The sequence below is a fragment of the Rhagoletis zephyria genome, unplaced genomic scaffold (assembly GCF_001687245.7).
Source record: "Rhagoletis zephyria isolate East Lansing unplaced genomic scaffold, Rhagoletis_zephyria_1.1 Rzeph_scaffold_05944, whole genome shotgun sequence".
In the NCBI taxonomy this organism is placed as follows: domain Eukaryota; kingdom Metazoa; phylum Arthropoda; class Insecta; order Diptera; family Tephritidae; genus Rhagoletis; species Rhagoletis zephyria.
The window spans coordinates 22,338-38,878 of NW_016163027.1; the positions used below are offsets into that span (position 1 = coordinate 22,338).

General features: G+C 31.9%; 1 protein-coding gene across 3 annotated transcripts in view; it reads left to right on the forward strand.

Annotated features, from left to right (window-relative positions):
* The window catches only part of sqd (RNA-binding protein squid), a 35,021-nt gene extending 19,735 nt beyond the window's left edge, over positions 1–15,286 (forward strand). Inside the window, exons 6-7 of one of the 3 annotated variants that reach the window (XM_017628369.1) lie at positions 9,700–9,792; positions 10,463–10,652. In XM_017628369.1, the coding sequence (XP_017483858.1) occupies positions 9,700–9,792; positions 10,463–10,530 (161 nt within the window). In that variant the 3' untranslated portion in view covers positions 10,531–10,652. Of the gene's footprint in view, positions 1–9,699; positions 9,793–10,462; positions 10,653–15,135 lie in introns of those variants that run through there. The other 2 variants (XM_017628372.1, XM_017628370.1) reach the window with 2 other exon arrangements.
* The last annotated feature ends 1,255 nt before the right edge of the window (positions 15,287–16,541 follow it).

Here is a 16,541-nt window from a genome sequence, read left to right on the forward strand (position 1 = left end):
ATCAAATGACCAAAAGATAATGTGTAAAACCATGAACCAAAAAGACAAGATCACGCGGGCAGGAGACTAGCCCGTTAGAATCGCATTAAGGAAAAAAGTTGAACCGATTTTGACATTAGCCGTTTATTTACATTTCTTCGTTGTTTACAATTTGGTGGTGGCTTTTTACTGCAATTTTCTTCATTTTCGCATGTGACAACGTGTGTACACATAAGATAAAGAATAATTTAACACTTTTTTTTTTTAGCGACTGAAGCGCATAATGTTTTAGGGCCCTTGTTAGCTATACGGTACGATATTGGTGTCATAAACAAAAACAAAACGGTGGCGTGTTAGTTGATATTCACTACTTTCGTTACATTCAATCTAAAGCAAATTTAGTAGTTACAGTTTTCGCTAACACGTGAAGAACGGGGCTTGTTCGAGGCACATAACAAAAGCTGTAATATGCAGAACTGATGCAAAGTTATATAGAAATCCACACCGAACGTGATATTCGAACAAGCCCGCAGCATTCTTGGTTTGTTGTGCACATTTTGTTTAAACACTCAACCTCATTGCGTATGTCGTAAATTACACTAAATTCCACGACTGGTGGCACTGCATACTGTTCTGCTGAAATAAGTAGAAGGCAAAAATTGTCGAAAGCTATCCGATGATACCAAGTTTTTCCGTTTTAATAAACTGGTCGAGCAATCATTTTATGCAATGCCATACAATTTTCAATAGGACTCCGCTCGAAAAACGACATGCACTCGACACGACACTCGCAATGAGGCTGAATATTTACGAATTACAAAATGTGTGTAAAATGCTATTTGTTTTTTTTTTTGTTTTGACCCATTGGAAGTTTTTTTAAGATATGTTTTACAATATTTTTATCCAAATTTTATTTTAAATTTATTATAAACCGTGAGAAAAACGTCACATTTGCATGTTTCTCAGCGTTGGAAAAAAATGCGAATTCCACATGTATACACAAAAAAAATCTTATTAGCTATGTAGTTTATTTTATATAACAATCCTATATTATCATTTAAAAATATATTTGACGAATTGTAATTAAATTGTGAAAGCAAAAAATCAGATGCTCAAAAAGTTGACAATTTTCCTTTTTGCTTCATAGCGATGCGATTTCGCCAACAACACCACTCTTGAAGAAAGCAAATAAAAAAAAAAAAATAAAATAAGCTAATGATTTTTTGTCTTCAACTTTTTGTGCCTGCTCTGGGTTTTAGGTTCATAATTTTTCGTCTTTCTTATTTAATTGATAATTAAATTTCATATTTTTAAAATTACAAAAAATTTTGTTGTAGCATTTGTTAAATGTGTTGATTGAAATCTTTATATATATATACTTACTTTATACATAAATAACATACATATTTGTGAAACAAAAAATAACAAAACGTATTAGTATATGAAATAACTTTGTAATACCGAATTTTCTGATGTTTCGCCTCACACCACAAACCTACCAAAAAATATACCAGTTATCAAAAACTGGAAACTGTTGTCACTGAAATCACAAACAATTAACTTGATACCGTTTGCTGCTCGCTTGAATTAATACTTACAACTTACACTAGCCGCTTTTGCGTTGAACAGTGAGCGTTTAATAACGGTGAAGACAATAGCTAATCAACTTAACGACAGGACGTTGAATAACTTGAAAACAGTACTGTCAAAGGAAAACGTTTTTTTTTTTTGAAAACTCGTCAACGTTATAATTTTGTTTACATCCTTTTGCCACTGAAAAGGAATTTCTGCTTAGTTAATTTTCAAACAATATCAATTTTAAGTTCAACAGTATTGATTGAATTTAGAGAGCCATTGGAATTTCCCAAATTATACGCAACAATCTGTAAATCGGGTTTGTAAATTAGATGTTTTAAAAATTCATCTATTGCATGCTATTCCTTCGCTAAACTTTTCTTCAGATGTTTTGGAACGCCGCTTCCGAAGTGCGTATAATTTTACAGATTTTGAAGGTGATTCTCATCATATCATAACAGTGTCATATTTGTCATAATTCACAACATTTTTAAACAGCTAAAAAGAATTGACACTATGNCAGATGTTTTGGAACGCCGCTTCCGAAGTGCGTATAATTTTACAGATTTTGAAGGTGATTCTCATCATATCATAACAGTGTCATATTGTCATAATTCACAACATTTTTAAACAGCTAAAAAGAATTGACACTATGACGTGACGTCATTACTTATTACACCTTGTGAATCCTTTAATAGTTTACGCATTACAAATTCACAGTGTTTGTGAAAGGGTTTTTTTAAGGCGAAACATACAATCAGTAAGAATAATTGGCGAAGCGAACTCGTGAATCTAACTCAAACCTCAAAATTTAAGAACAGAGTGCGATTTTATTTATTTTTTTTTCCAAACTACAATTTCTAAATTCAATCAGCCTGTTTTACATTCAGTTTTTTGATTCTTTATTAGTCTTTAAGAGTTGGATAAAAATCAGAATCAATCAAGCACTATACTATTTTTTTTTTTTNTTACAAATTCACAGTGTTTGTGAAAGGGGTTTTTTAAGGCGAAACATACAATCAGTAAGAATAATTGGCGAAGCGAACTCGTGAATCTAACTCAAACCTCAAAATTTAAGAACAGAGTGCGATTTTACTTATTTTTTTTTCCAAACTACAATTTCTAAATTCAATCAGCCTGTTTTACATTCAGTTTTTTGATTCTTTATTAGTCTTTAAGAGTTGGATAAAAATCAGAATCAATCAAGCACTATACTATTTTTTTTTTTTGATTTGATTCGTAATTCCTTTAGTAATAATTAAAAATAATGAAATAACTACAACAGCATACATACATATTTCTTTAATAATAAATTTTAAATTTTAATTAGTATCTAGTATTAAAAAAAAGTGTCACTTTAAATGAAATCTTACAATTTCTGCATAACGTGCGAGTATAAAATTAGATTTTAACTTAATAGTTATTCACATATTTTTAAAACAACAAATTTTCAACACTTGTAGTAAAAAGTTATTATATGATAAAATATTTGCGTTTGCGTTTTTGTTTTTCTCGTAAAATTTTACACTAGTAATAATAATCTGAAATCATAAATATCTTAAACATAAACTTATCAAATTTTTTATAACCGATTTGATTACATGATACTTGAAATTCTTATGAGTAATGAATTTTTAACGTTCATTCCAAAAAGAAGAAAATTTTTAAATGCCGACGACGACGACGACGATAAAGAAGAAGAAACGAGAGATGAGTGAATTATTAAAGTAATTGAAGATGCGTTTTTGGTGAGGTGAGACATTAAAAGCACAGAAACCAGGCAAAAAAGGCAGTTACATATTTTGAAAACATACGAGTATCGTTTCGGTGTTGATGGCAAAAAGTAAAACGAAAAAGGATAAAAATGTTAAAAATATCATTTTGGCAATGTTTCTCGTTACCCATCTAATCGCGGAGACAAAATTATTTCGCAAAGACTTGAGTATCTTACATTTTATCGATCATGTGTTTTCAATTTTTGCCATTGGCGACCACCGAAGTGTGCTTTCGTTCGTGAATAAAGCAAGCGAACGTACAAGTTCTGCAATGAAAATGGTGTGTGGAAAATGAGGTACCTTAAAATTAATTAAAAACATTGATAACGAATAAAGAACAAGCATTGTGAAACATGCGAAGAATGCGAAGACGCAAGAGAAATTTTGTATGATTTCTATAAAAAAAAAGAACGGTTGAATCGAGTTAAAAAAAGAATGGTTGAAAAGATAAATTTAAAAACAAAATTTAAACACAATCGCTTCACTTTTAAAGGGTTAGATTTTGTAAAAAAATAAAGGCTAACTGTAAAACAAGGTAAACACCTAAAATTGTTACAACCGTTATGTTCAGCGCCGTCTTGCGCCGATAACAATCAAAAATTATTCCACTGAGCTTCACAACAAATCGTGATCCTTTAAAATGTCAAATTAGAAAATCAATTTAAATTGGACAAAAACTAATAAAGTAAACTTCAATTTTAATAGCGTTGTTGACGAGAATTACTCGAAAGTGAAAATAATTTATTTCGGTTTGCCGTCATCAGATAATCTACAGAACCTTAACAAACCAACATTATTCAGACAGTAATAATTGCAGTCTTATATAAATAATCTACTTAATGTATATCTACATAATTATATTAAATTGCAACAATTATGATTCAAAAACGAAGAGCAAATAAAAGAAAAAAAACTAAAAACCGACGCTTTTCTTATTTATAAAATAGAGCGCGTTTTATCTCAAAGGGAAATCGTTGTTGTGTAGAGAACAGCTGCTTCCTAACGCAAATCTTCATCTTGAGGACGTAGTCACATACAAAAAACTTCGTCTCTCGCTTTTCTTCTTTGTCGCAACGTTGGCATAGGGTGGGTATATCTATTTTAGGTTAAGGTTTATGCAAGTTTCCTTTTATCAGTTTAGTGATGGGCCATGCGAAAAGAACTTAAAGGCTATGCGCTGGCATGCAATTTTTCTTCATACGATTATTTCGCAGCATTTTTCGTATTGATATGTAAAAACCAGAGATCGCGAACAACAGTTATTACCAGGGAACGGATTTTTAGGACCTAAAAACCTATAAAAAAGGCAAAATAAAATAACGAAATAGGCTGAAAAAGGCATAATAAAATAGCGAAAAAGGCAGGAAAAGGCACTAGGTATTGCAAAAAAGGCAAAAAAAGGCAAAACAAAATAGCGAAAAAGGCGAGGAAAAGGCACTAGATATTGCAAAAAAAGCAATAACACTAAAAAGAAGAAAAAAATCTTTTGAAATATATACAAGTAACAAAAAACAATAGGGATCCGACGGAACAGATATGCATGCAATTTATGAAATTGCAATCACAACAAATAACATTATTGTCATGGCGCAATCATGAAAAATGTAATGTAGATTGATTCATAAAAGCTGTGTAAAAACTTAAAGCCTGCTACTATAAGCGCTCCAATCAGAATTCGCATTGCATAAATTGTAGCTCTATCACGAATCGATAGCCCTTATTTTTCATTATATGAAAAATTTGTACTTTGAATCTTTGACTATTTTATCCTTTCGAGTTTCTAACTCATAAAACTTTAATCTGTATAGTTGTAGTAACATTGAGAACCACAAGATGCATTTTGAAGTTTTCTGGCAGCATTTTCATTCGATTTTTGCGAAGAAAAGCCTTGAATGTACTAAATGTGCGCTCGACGTAAGTTGATACAAGTCAAGCCCAATTTAAATATGGAACGTTTGAAACGTTCATATTATCAGGAATAAGGGCATTTTCCTCGTCCTTTTCAATTTTATCCACACCCCTTATTGTCTCCAAGCCTACGTTAGCTGAGAAAACGGCTTTGAATTTTTCCAACACCAATTTGGCAAGAGGTCCCTGCGCTTCTATAAGCCGCATGGGCATGTGTATATTTTTTAATCTTAAAAAAAAAAAAAAAATTGTAAATGCTATAATCACTTTTTTAAATGTAGAAAAGGCAAAAAAGGCAAATATCTTAAAAAAGGCAAAAAAAGGAAAATATCTTAAAAAAGGCAAAAAAAAAAGGTAACATCAAATGTGTATATATGGAATCAGGGAAAGCTAAATCGTGGACATTCTTAATCGAATATACTCTATCTCTTTAGCATAAAAAAAGGCAATTTCCATAAAATCCGTTCCCTGGGTATTACTTACAAGTATTCACATTCACAGCGTTACCTTAATTCACAAAGGCCCTCACCAACACTTTTTCAAAACTGCGTTATTCACAGATTTTGGTGGGAAGTATTAAAGTACACCCTTGATAAAAATTTTAAAGTGCTACTCCTAAAAAAGCCCTGCCTGTTTTTGGTACTATTTTTACAATATTTTTTTGCTTCTCCTGTAAAATAAAAAATTTGTTGGTTAGGGCCGTTGTGAAGTAAGGTAACGATGAGCACGCAGTTTTATAGTCCATTCAATTTTAGTCTAACAATAATGTGCAAGTTTCAAGTGCCTAAAAATCACCGTTGAATTTTTGGAATTTTTTTTTTCGCCGAAGTGTCGCGGGTTTCTTCCATATAAAAATAAATTGTGTTTATTCGTAATATACAAACAAACGCGCAAAAAAAAATCTAAAAAATCAACGGTAATTTTTAGCCACTTGAAACTCGCACATTGTTAGACTAAAATTGAATGGACTATAAAACTGCGTACTAGAAATGGGCGCGGGATAGCGGGAACCGCGGGACCCACGGTACTGATTAAAAATTGGCCGGGATGGGAGGTATCGGGAAGATCAGTAAAAATATGGCGGTCGGGACGGGACCAAAAACCTTTCCCGACACTCCCGATAAAACCGCACCCCCGCAAATTCACAAAATCTCCTTAAAAACGATGTTTGAAATATGCACTTTTAATGTTTTTTTGAGACGAAAACGAACTCCAAGCAAAACAAAATAATCGGAAGATGCCAGATCATTCATTATTATTTAAAATTAATTTGAAGGATATGAATATTTTTGTCAACCTTCGATCGGTTTGCAAACCACGCCACACACGTTGAAATCTCAACCGATCGTTTCAATTTGTTGTCCGTTTGTAGCCTGCTTTAGTGAAAGATATCGGGACCCTCGGGATCCGCGGTACAATTCTGAAAAACGTCGGGATGGGCGGGTTCGGAACTTAAAAAACGAATTTCGGGATGGGCGGGATCGGGATTAAATATTTAGTCCCGTGCCCGTCTCTACTGCGTACTCAAAAAATTCTAACAATTCTGAGAAAAATTCTTGAAATTTTGGGTGAAAATTTGTTGATTTTTTTGTAGTCTTTTACAAAGTTTAAAGCTTTTGTTTATATGGTTTTTTTAGAGAATGAACTGTATTTTAATTGAAAATTCCTAAAACTTAATAATTAAATATACAGTGACTCAAACAAAAGACCACGAGTTGATTTTCTTCAAATATTTGTAATATTTTTCGAGCTAGTTTTTTTTTTTGTAATTTTTATATGAAAATATCATCTAAGCTGTAACGAAAACCGAAAGTTCCAACTTCTTATTCTGAATTTTTAGAAAAGTTTTGGGTATGCAGTTTTATAATTTTAGCCCATGCAATTTTAGTTTAATAAAGTACAAGTTACAAACGGCTAAAAAATCGCGTTGATTTTTGAGAATTGTATGGGCTATAAATATAAAACGCATACCCGAAATACTGTATATTCTCATATACATATATGTGACTACCTCTAAACCAAATTAGTATGGGACCACCCCCGAGGCAACACCTTTCCTAAAGAAAAGAATTATGGAAATCGGCGGGCGTGATCCAAAGTTATGCGGTAACATACATAAATAAAATATATATACATATATATCGTCGATGTTTTTGCTAAACCGCCCATCGACCAGTTGCAAACCCGCCTAAAACGCCGTTGTGGCAAAAATGAGATTTAGTAACCCTGAAACCCATAAAAATCATAAAATCGTTATTAAACCAACAGATTTGTAAAAAATGTAATTGGTAGAGAAAACACCGCCTTTCAAGGCAACACGTTCAAAGAAAACCCGCTTTTTCGCTCTTTTATAAAATTTGAGTGCCGTAAGTTAGGCGGTTTTGCAATTAGCCGATGGGCGGTTTTGCAAAAACATCGACGATATATATTCCGACGAATTGATAACCTTCTCCTCTTTTTTGAAGTCGGTTAGAAATCACAATTTTAGGAAATCAAATTTGAAAGTTTTTGTTATGATACTTAACCCTACATTTACGCAATTGAATTTGTAAAATATGTGGTTTCCGTGTACGCATGGGTGTTCTGGATTTTGGTACAACATGGAACATCTAAAGGTTAATCAAGTCCAATCAATAACTCAAAACTGATAAATTTGCACATTCCTGCTTCTGGCATAAGGGTGACGATATCGTTACCATCAACGCAAAAGGTCCTATTTGGCAAATGTAAAATTCACAAAGCCAACCCACTTTTTATATTTATGTGAGAAGCTCGACCGATCTATCATTATATTATTATCATCTCAAAATGCATCCGAAAATTCTCAAGATATATGTATACCATTATGTCCGAAAAAGCCGGCAAATCCTCGAAAAATTCTGAAGTACAAAGCGCGAAGAATACCGAGAAAATTTTGAACTGTCGCGAAAAACGGTTATTGTAAAAGTAATCGGTGTTTCTCGATAAACTTAAATCATATTCTACAATGAGGGGCGCTAATGGGGTACGCCGCATGAGTTTTTTTTTACTATCAGGTTATTCACATCTTGCTGATTATCGGAATATTTGTTCATAACATTCGATTTTCTAGCCAGTTTCCATTAACAAAATACACGGAAGAATAATTGCGGTTATTGCTGATTTGCCGTAATCCGATTTTTCATAAAGTCTAAAGGTTCGTTTTGACTATGTCAAATACAATGGCATTTGCCGGCAAATAAGTGAAAACACATGGTCAAAGGAGATCAAAAAGCGCTTTACCGATCGGTTTCGATCTGGATAGATCTTTAGTCGTGTACATGCGTTGCTGAATCAGCTACCTGTCTTGTTTTTGGTTCATAACATCATCGGTAAAGGTATAGATAAAGGAGATAAAGGGGTTAAGAAATGCATCAAGCCAAAGAATCGCAGAAGATAATTTAAGTAGGCCTTCTTAAGTAAAGCCATTCTAAGAGGCCTACCCAAGAAGGACTGAAAAAGGTGCTTCCTTGCTTGCCGTCTAGAAGGGATTATCCATTCACAATTTACGCGAACGCATAAATTTATATTATTTAGCATTAGCGAAAGCAACTCTTCAATTTGTGCCACTCTATACAAAAAAGAAAGGAGAAAGGAATGTAGAGTGGAAGGCCTCTTGACTCTCAGGAAGGTCTTTCGGAAGTGCTTTTAACTCTTGAAATTATCTACTGGGTGCTATCTCTGGTATAAACAAAAGCAATTAAGTCGCTGAGTAAAACGATTGCAAAAGAGCGCCGTTCTAATTGATTCAGTACTAGCGCATGAAGCGAAACAATTGTATTGCATGTCACTGCCTAGCCTAAGTACACAGTAAAAAATCTTCAGGGTTCGAATCGTCACATATGATATCGTATTACTCGTCACGTAAAAACGCATTTTTCGGATTAAGAACGCACTCTTCATCAAATTCAGTTTTCGATCCGTGAACGGATGTTACGATTCGAGCCCGGGGCTCCGAGAAATGTGTTTTTACGTGACAAGTAATACAATATCGTATCAATAGTCGGAATTGCCATTGGAAATCGTAGGTTATCTTATGTGTATCGATGGTAACCAGACCGCCTTTATTATATTTACAATACATATCCATATCATTTTTTAACTTTGTATTTGTATAAAGGAATGCTTTTTCTGATTTGGTTACAAAATTCATAATTAATTTCGTCAGAATCTTTCGTTTTGAGACTTTTGTAAAATGTGTAAACTCTTTCGTAACTAGCATATTAAATAACTTTAATGTTCTCTTTGTCTCAAAAAAACATAAAATGAAAAAATAATAAATATCAAAACCGTATTCCGGCCAACAACATTAAACTCAATACTAATGAAAATGCCCACGCGCTGCATCATGAATAATGCCAAAATCCAACCTATAACTTGATTCAATGCACATTTCTAAACCACGACTTTTTGAAACGAAATGTCAAATGAAATTATTGTAAAGATTACGGATACGGAGGTGGTTATGATGGCGGCTACGGTGGTGGCAGCGGCGGCGGTGGCCGAGGTGCCGGTGGTCCACGCGGCGGTCCAAAAGGTATTAAAAAAATGAAAAATAAAGTTTTTCTATTTTCAAGTTTGTTATGAATTTTGCTTATCTACCTTAGATATTTACATATAATTTTCCAACAAAATTTTGTGCAAAATTTCTTCATTAAAAAAAAAACACTCGGTTATTTAAACGGTTTAATTCTTCGAATTCGGATTTTTAATTTAAATTAATAGCTTTTGCAAAATTTTTGGATAATGCGGATATATGTATTTGGTCGAGAATATTGGAATTAATTTTGGTTTTATTTTCCACATATCATAAGTATCCCTATATATTAATTTAAAGAACCTATTTCATTTACACAAAACTTATGTTATCCAATTGCATTATTTCCAGTATTTATGTATGCTAAAATTCCATAAATACACATATCGTTTTTATTGAATTCGATTGAAAATGGTGCAGAAATTATGTTATATGTGCATTATAGATTTATATGTACTATATGCACACAGTAAATCATAGAAACGTATTTAAGTCAGTCGTTTTCTGTAGTTTACCTATTTTGCCAAGCTTCCCCCATCACTATTTCTACCCTGTAGCGCATGTTAAATTGTATTTATCTTCGGGTTGATGCTACACCCTTGGTTGGCATTTGCTGAAACAGTTGTTGAAAAAAATTGATGTTCGTTTTATATTTGTAATTCTTCAATAGGTGCCGGCGGCTTTCCTTCGGGCAAGCAAAGGGGGACAGGACGCCAGCCCAGACATCAACCATACTAATCATTTTCATTGCAATAAGTTGATAGTAATAGACAGACGCCGGTATATAAAGAGAATACAACACAAACTGAACAGTCAGCAATTAAATTAAGTTTTTATTAATCGCTTGGAAATTTATGAAATAAATCCAGTACCAGATTAGTTGCGGTAAGTAAAATAAAACGTTATAAAATATAATCATTGTAAGAATTTTAAAATTAACAAGTAATTTTTAAGCAAACAAAGCCGGGTGCCTAGACCTTTTTTTAACTTAATTTGAAACAGAACCCTTTAAACGGAACTGGAATCTTTACTATTACCCGGAAGAACAATTTTTGACGTTTACTTTTTAAAAATAATTTAATTCAAATGTTGGCGCGCGTAGGTGGTCCATTCGGATGGTCCAATTTTCAATTACTCTTTCCAGCATAATGGTTTCCAAGTTTTGAATCGTAGTTGGCTTAAAAAAAAAATATGAAAATAAATAGACTTTTACTTACTTGTGATATCAGACGATCGCACGGTATTGTCAATAGTGGTCTCGGAAGTTCGATGATGCACACCAGCATACTATGTTGGGCGACGTGCAAGAACTTTTCTCACAGAACGCTGATTTTCGTAATAGAGCTGTACGATTTGGAGGCGCTGTTGTGTGAGCCTTTCCATGATAAATTGGCAAACAATACTAAATAAAAAATAAGATGGCAGTATGACACTTGTCACGTGGGATTTTTTGCAAAAAAGCGAATCAAAAAATGTCTAGATGAATCCATGGGAAACTGAACCTCGGTGTAATTATTATTTACGTTATAAAACTAACAAACGTGTGGATAGGACATTTATAAAAATCTTAAAATGAACCAAAAAATAACAACTATCGCCCAAATTCATAAAAAATAAAGATGACTTTAACTGCTTTATAAATAGAAAATTAGTATGAAAATGTCACTTTATAGAGCTCTTTAAAACTATTTTATTTATTATGAATACGACCGTAAAATTTTAAATACATTTTTACTACCTTTTATTTCGTTTTGAAATCAAGTTCTAAGTAAATTTTTTTAGTGACTTTAAAGTAGGTTGTGTTGAGGGTACGGTCAAATGATTCGCAATTCATAATTCAAGTGTTTGGAAAGAAAAATATATAGTAGAACTCACCTGCCTTTAATAATAGTGTGTTATATAATAAATTGTGTGAGGGCTTTATCTATATTATGAGTTATTTTTAACCAGTATTGGTTTTGTCTCACCCGCGACAAAAAAAGCTAAAAGTTGTTATATTTACCCTGCAAACCATTTTTTCAGAGTGTTCTGAATCGTAGAGAAATTTTAATGAAATCGTAAGGATCTCATCCGATTTTTCTTGAATTGGTTTGGAGAAATTGGATTTATATGGTTTATATTATAGAATGAACTATATTTTCATAAATAATCAATGCAAAATTTTTTCATAAAAATAATTATGAATAATATTTATATTAGGTGTACACTTTCATTAGTCGCCTAATGTACATAAAAAATCCCTTTTTGAAAGCGGTAAGAAAATAGATATGCAGTATGTGCTGTGCCAAGAATGTATGTAAATAGGAGAAGAGACCTTTTAATAAGATTTGGCTTTTGTTTAAACAGTTTTTATGTTTTTTATGAAAATTGAGCTTACTATCTAAAAAAAAAAAAAACACTTAAATCAAAATTACAAACTTTGTAGAACATTTATAAAAAGTCGACGAATTTTAACAAATGTTCATTAAAATTTGNTTTCATTAGTCGCCTAATGTACATAAAAAATCCCTTTTTGAAAGCGGTAAAAAAATAGATATGCAGTATGTGCTGTGCCAAGAATGTATGTAAATAGGAGAAGAGACCTTTTAATAAGATTTGGCTTTCGTTTAAGTTTTTATGTTTTTTATGAAAATTGAGCTTACTATCTAAAAAAAAAACACTTAAATCAAAATTACAAACTTTGTAGAACATTTATAAAAAGTCGGCGAATTTTAACAAATGTTCATTAAAATTTAAAACTTTATATCAGATTTTTCACAAGTTTTTTAGTATGCAGTTTTGTAGCCCATAAAATTTTAATAAAGTGCAAGTTTGAAGTGGCTGGGACTTACCGTTGATTTTTGGCAAGTCTTTGTTCACGCATTTTCTTCCATACAAAGTATGNCAAATGTTCATTAAAATTTAAAACTTTATATCAGATTTTTCACAAGTTTTTTAGTATGCAGTTTTGTAGCCCATAAAATTTTAATAAAGTGCAAGTTTGAAGTGGCTGGGACTTACCGTTGATTTTTGGCAAGTCTTTGTTCACACATTTTCTTCCATACAAAGTATGTTCTGCAATTTTTTTTATGTGGAGAAAATGAGGTTCATTCCATGTAAAAGAGGAAAACGACATTAATTTTAAAATGCCCAATCATCTCTAATTCAATGACTACCTCTTTCTGCAATTTTTTTATATGGAGAAAATGAGGTTCATTCCATGTAAAAGAGGAAAACGACATTAATTTTAAAATGCCCAATCATCTCTAATTCAATGACTACCTCTTTTTAAATGACTACATTTCCATAATCAGTTCAAGGATATAAAAAAAAAGGAACTTTTGTCTGTGGAAACTTTTACTTCATGGACCCACCAGTCACAAATTTAAATATTTTTTAATATTTCTATGAAGATTATATAAGCCTAATTTTTATTGAAAACGAAAGCGTATTCATATNTTTCTATGAAGATTATATAAGCCTAATTTTTATTGAAAACGAAAGCGTATGGTTCATATTTTATAACACAAAAACGTCTTTCGCGAAAATTAAGTGTTTTGGCTAAAATTCATCTTTGAGTGCGCAAGGGAAAATAGAGCTCATTTTAGGGACGGAAAATAATCATTGTTCTTTTTTATTTTTAACCAAAAAAATCCACAAGTTTAATCGTCGTAAATCAATTTTAACTATACTCACGTAATAATAAATTTGAGTTTTATGTTTTTTTGCTCAAATTAAGTTATAACTTGATTTTTATTCTTTCGATCAAAAATAATGAGTTCTCTTCAGTGTCCCATACACATTCATTAAATGATAGTTACATAAAACTAAGAAATCGTTTGGTATTTTTGGTAAAGAAATTTTATACATAAGTTATCGTTCTATATGAAAAAGTATTTTTCGCTGTTGTTTAAGTTCCGACGACATAGTTATAATTCACAATTGATTATATTCTGGAGTGAAATAACCCACCAGTCACAATGGAATGGCTCATGAGCAATAGATTCCACAAAAAAAAAATGCCAAAAAATCAACTAGTCACTTCAAGCTTGCACTTTATGGGCTATAAAACTGCATACTCAGAATGTTTTTTAAGAAATCTAATTAAAATGCTCAACATTTTAATGAAATTGTCGAATTTTGCTAAGTTTAGTACGAAGTTGGAAATTTTGACTTACATGGGTTTTGTTAGATAACGAACTACACTTTTCATTTACAAAAATTATGAGCATTAAATAAATGAAGGGAAATCAGCCAACGAATGCTAAAATGCTTATTCCCTATTTATACCTTCGCCACAGAATGTATGAACTAAGTAAAATTTGTCTCACTGTTTTGTTTAATATTTTTGGAAAATGTAGAATGTAAGCATGTTTCATTTCGTGCAAGTATAACCAATAGTGGAGATCGTTAGTTTTTTATTTAGCATTTCTGTGCTTAGAGCCAATTTCCCACCAATTAAAGGATGTGTGTAGAAAGCAGATGTAAAATTTGAGCCGATTACTGCCCCCGTCGATAGATTCCATAAAACAAAAATTGTAGACGGCGTGTCGTTGTTATTTCTTTTTGAAATTATTCAAGATCACGCGATTCCCTAGTTTGCTAACAAGAGTTCCAAAAGTGTATCCCAAATGGGTTTACACTGGATACATTACACTTGATCACGCTTATGAAGCAAAATAGCTTCAGTCAGTGGGCGTCATGCAGTGAGCTTAAGATCCGACATGATTTTCAGTACAGATTTTTTAGCTTATTTATAGAATTACAACGAGGCAAGAAATTCAAATCCTTTATTATATTGGCGGCCAAACCAATTTTTAACCAATTTCAATACAAAAAGTATTCAAAAATTTCGAAAATGCTGTAATGGATGAGATTCCGTTCTTTTTACTTCACCATTTTGTTTGCTTAATATTAGTAATAAGGGGTATGCTATTCTACACGACAGGACACGAGTTAATAATATTTTTAGAAAAATTTCGGTATACATTTTTGTAGCACATGGAATTTTAGTATAATAAAGTGCAAGTTTAAAGTGGCTACAAAACACCGTTGATTTTTGAAAATTTTTTTGTATTGACGGTCCTGCCATTTTCTTCCACATTCAAATTTTGTCGAGGCATACTTTGTACAAGTAGAATATGCTGCTTTTATAAAAAAATAATGACACTAACAAAGGAAAACTGTAAATACTGAGAATCAATAGGGTATGCTGTTCAAATGGCTGGCAGCGTATTTGAAAATGTCTTCGCAGGTCTTTCGTTGCTCATTGATTTTTCCTTATATATCTACCTAAGTATGATTTGTCATTACACGTAAAACTAATTGATTAAAACTAAAAATATTTCTTTCTTTCAATTTCAGCGTAATACTTCATGTGGCACACGCACGCACCAGCACTACATTTCGTCATCCGCATTTAGATTACAGTTAGGGGATAAAATATTATTTTAAATTTTTTATCCATGATCCGAATAAATCATTGCAGCAAAATCAACAACACAACAAAACATACAGCCAAATAACATTATACTCATCCGATTTCTAGGAACCTCTCCGTTTCTTCATTCATTCCGCAAAAAAAAAATCATTAGAAATAATTGAACATTATCAGTAACGGTCTTACCATACATATTTTAGTGTGCGTGTGCATTTACGAAAAGAAACAACCGGCTTTATAATTAATAACACACCAGAAGTGCAAGCAAAAAAGTCTACAAAATCCAGCGTTGCATGAATTGCAACTTGTCAACTTAAAAACAATCCAACAATCAATAGTTTATTAGCACTTACTTTTCATTAGTTTTATATTGTCATAATTACTCTTAATCTTATGTTACCTAATACACTTACTTTAAAATGGTAATTTTTATGCTCTAAGTAGTAGGTTTGATATGTTATCAGTTAGCAGGTTAGCAGTTTGTAATCATGCATTTCAGCGCCACTTTGAAACGCTATCTACCTTATACCAATCAATATTTCCTTAAATGTGCGCATAACATGGCTAACATTCACGGACGTGCATACATTCATGTGTATGAATGTGTGTTAGGTGTATGGTTGCAACTTCACATCATCTACATCCACAATTCTCACTCAATTCGTAATAAAGCTGTCATATTACGTTATTGACAGTGTTTACTTTTTTTGCTAGCATACATATTGTGCGTTATGTACCAATTTTTTATACTTATCTATACTTATATTGATATCTAAAAGTAAGCGTATAACTAAAAATGGCAGATAAACGAAAGAGAAGAAACAAAATAAGTTTACCAAGTTAATATGCTTAAAACACAAGTACTATGGAGTGACAGAGCGTAGTGAGAGAGATTGTAGCATCAAGTAATAAGACGAATTAAATCAGCAATTGTATTAACTGGAATAACGAGAGAAAATAAAACATCAAACAAAAACAAATCCACCAAATTATTAGACACTTACCGAATTCAACTAAAGACAAAATATGTATAATGCAATACATATACATAGAAAAGAATACATACATATATATATTTATTCTCATAGTATATGTATATACATACAATTAAATATATTATAGAATGCAGAACTAAAAACAGAAAAAGGATTTATATTTTAATAATGATCTAAAATGATAACAAATTGAACGCTAGGATGTTATGACGGCATTGTGGTGGCAGCAAGTAAAGAACAGCCTTGAAAATCGGATGTGACACAAAAGTAGTCTTTAATAATAAATAAAACGAAACGCGGACTACAATATTTTATAATTTTGATGTTTTTTTTTT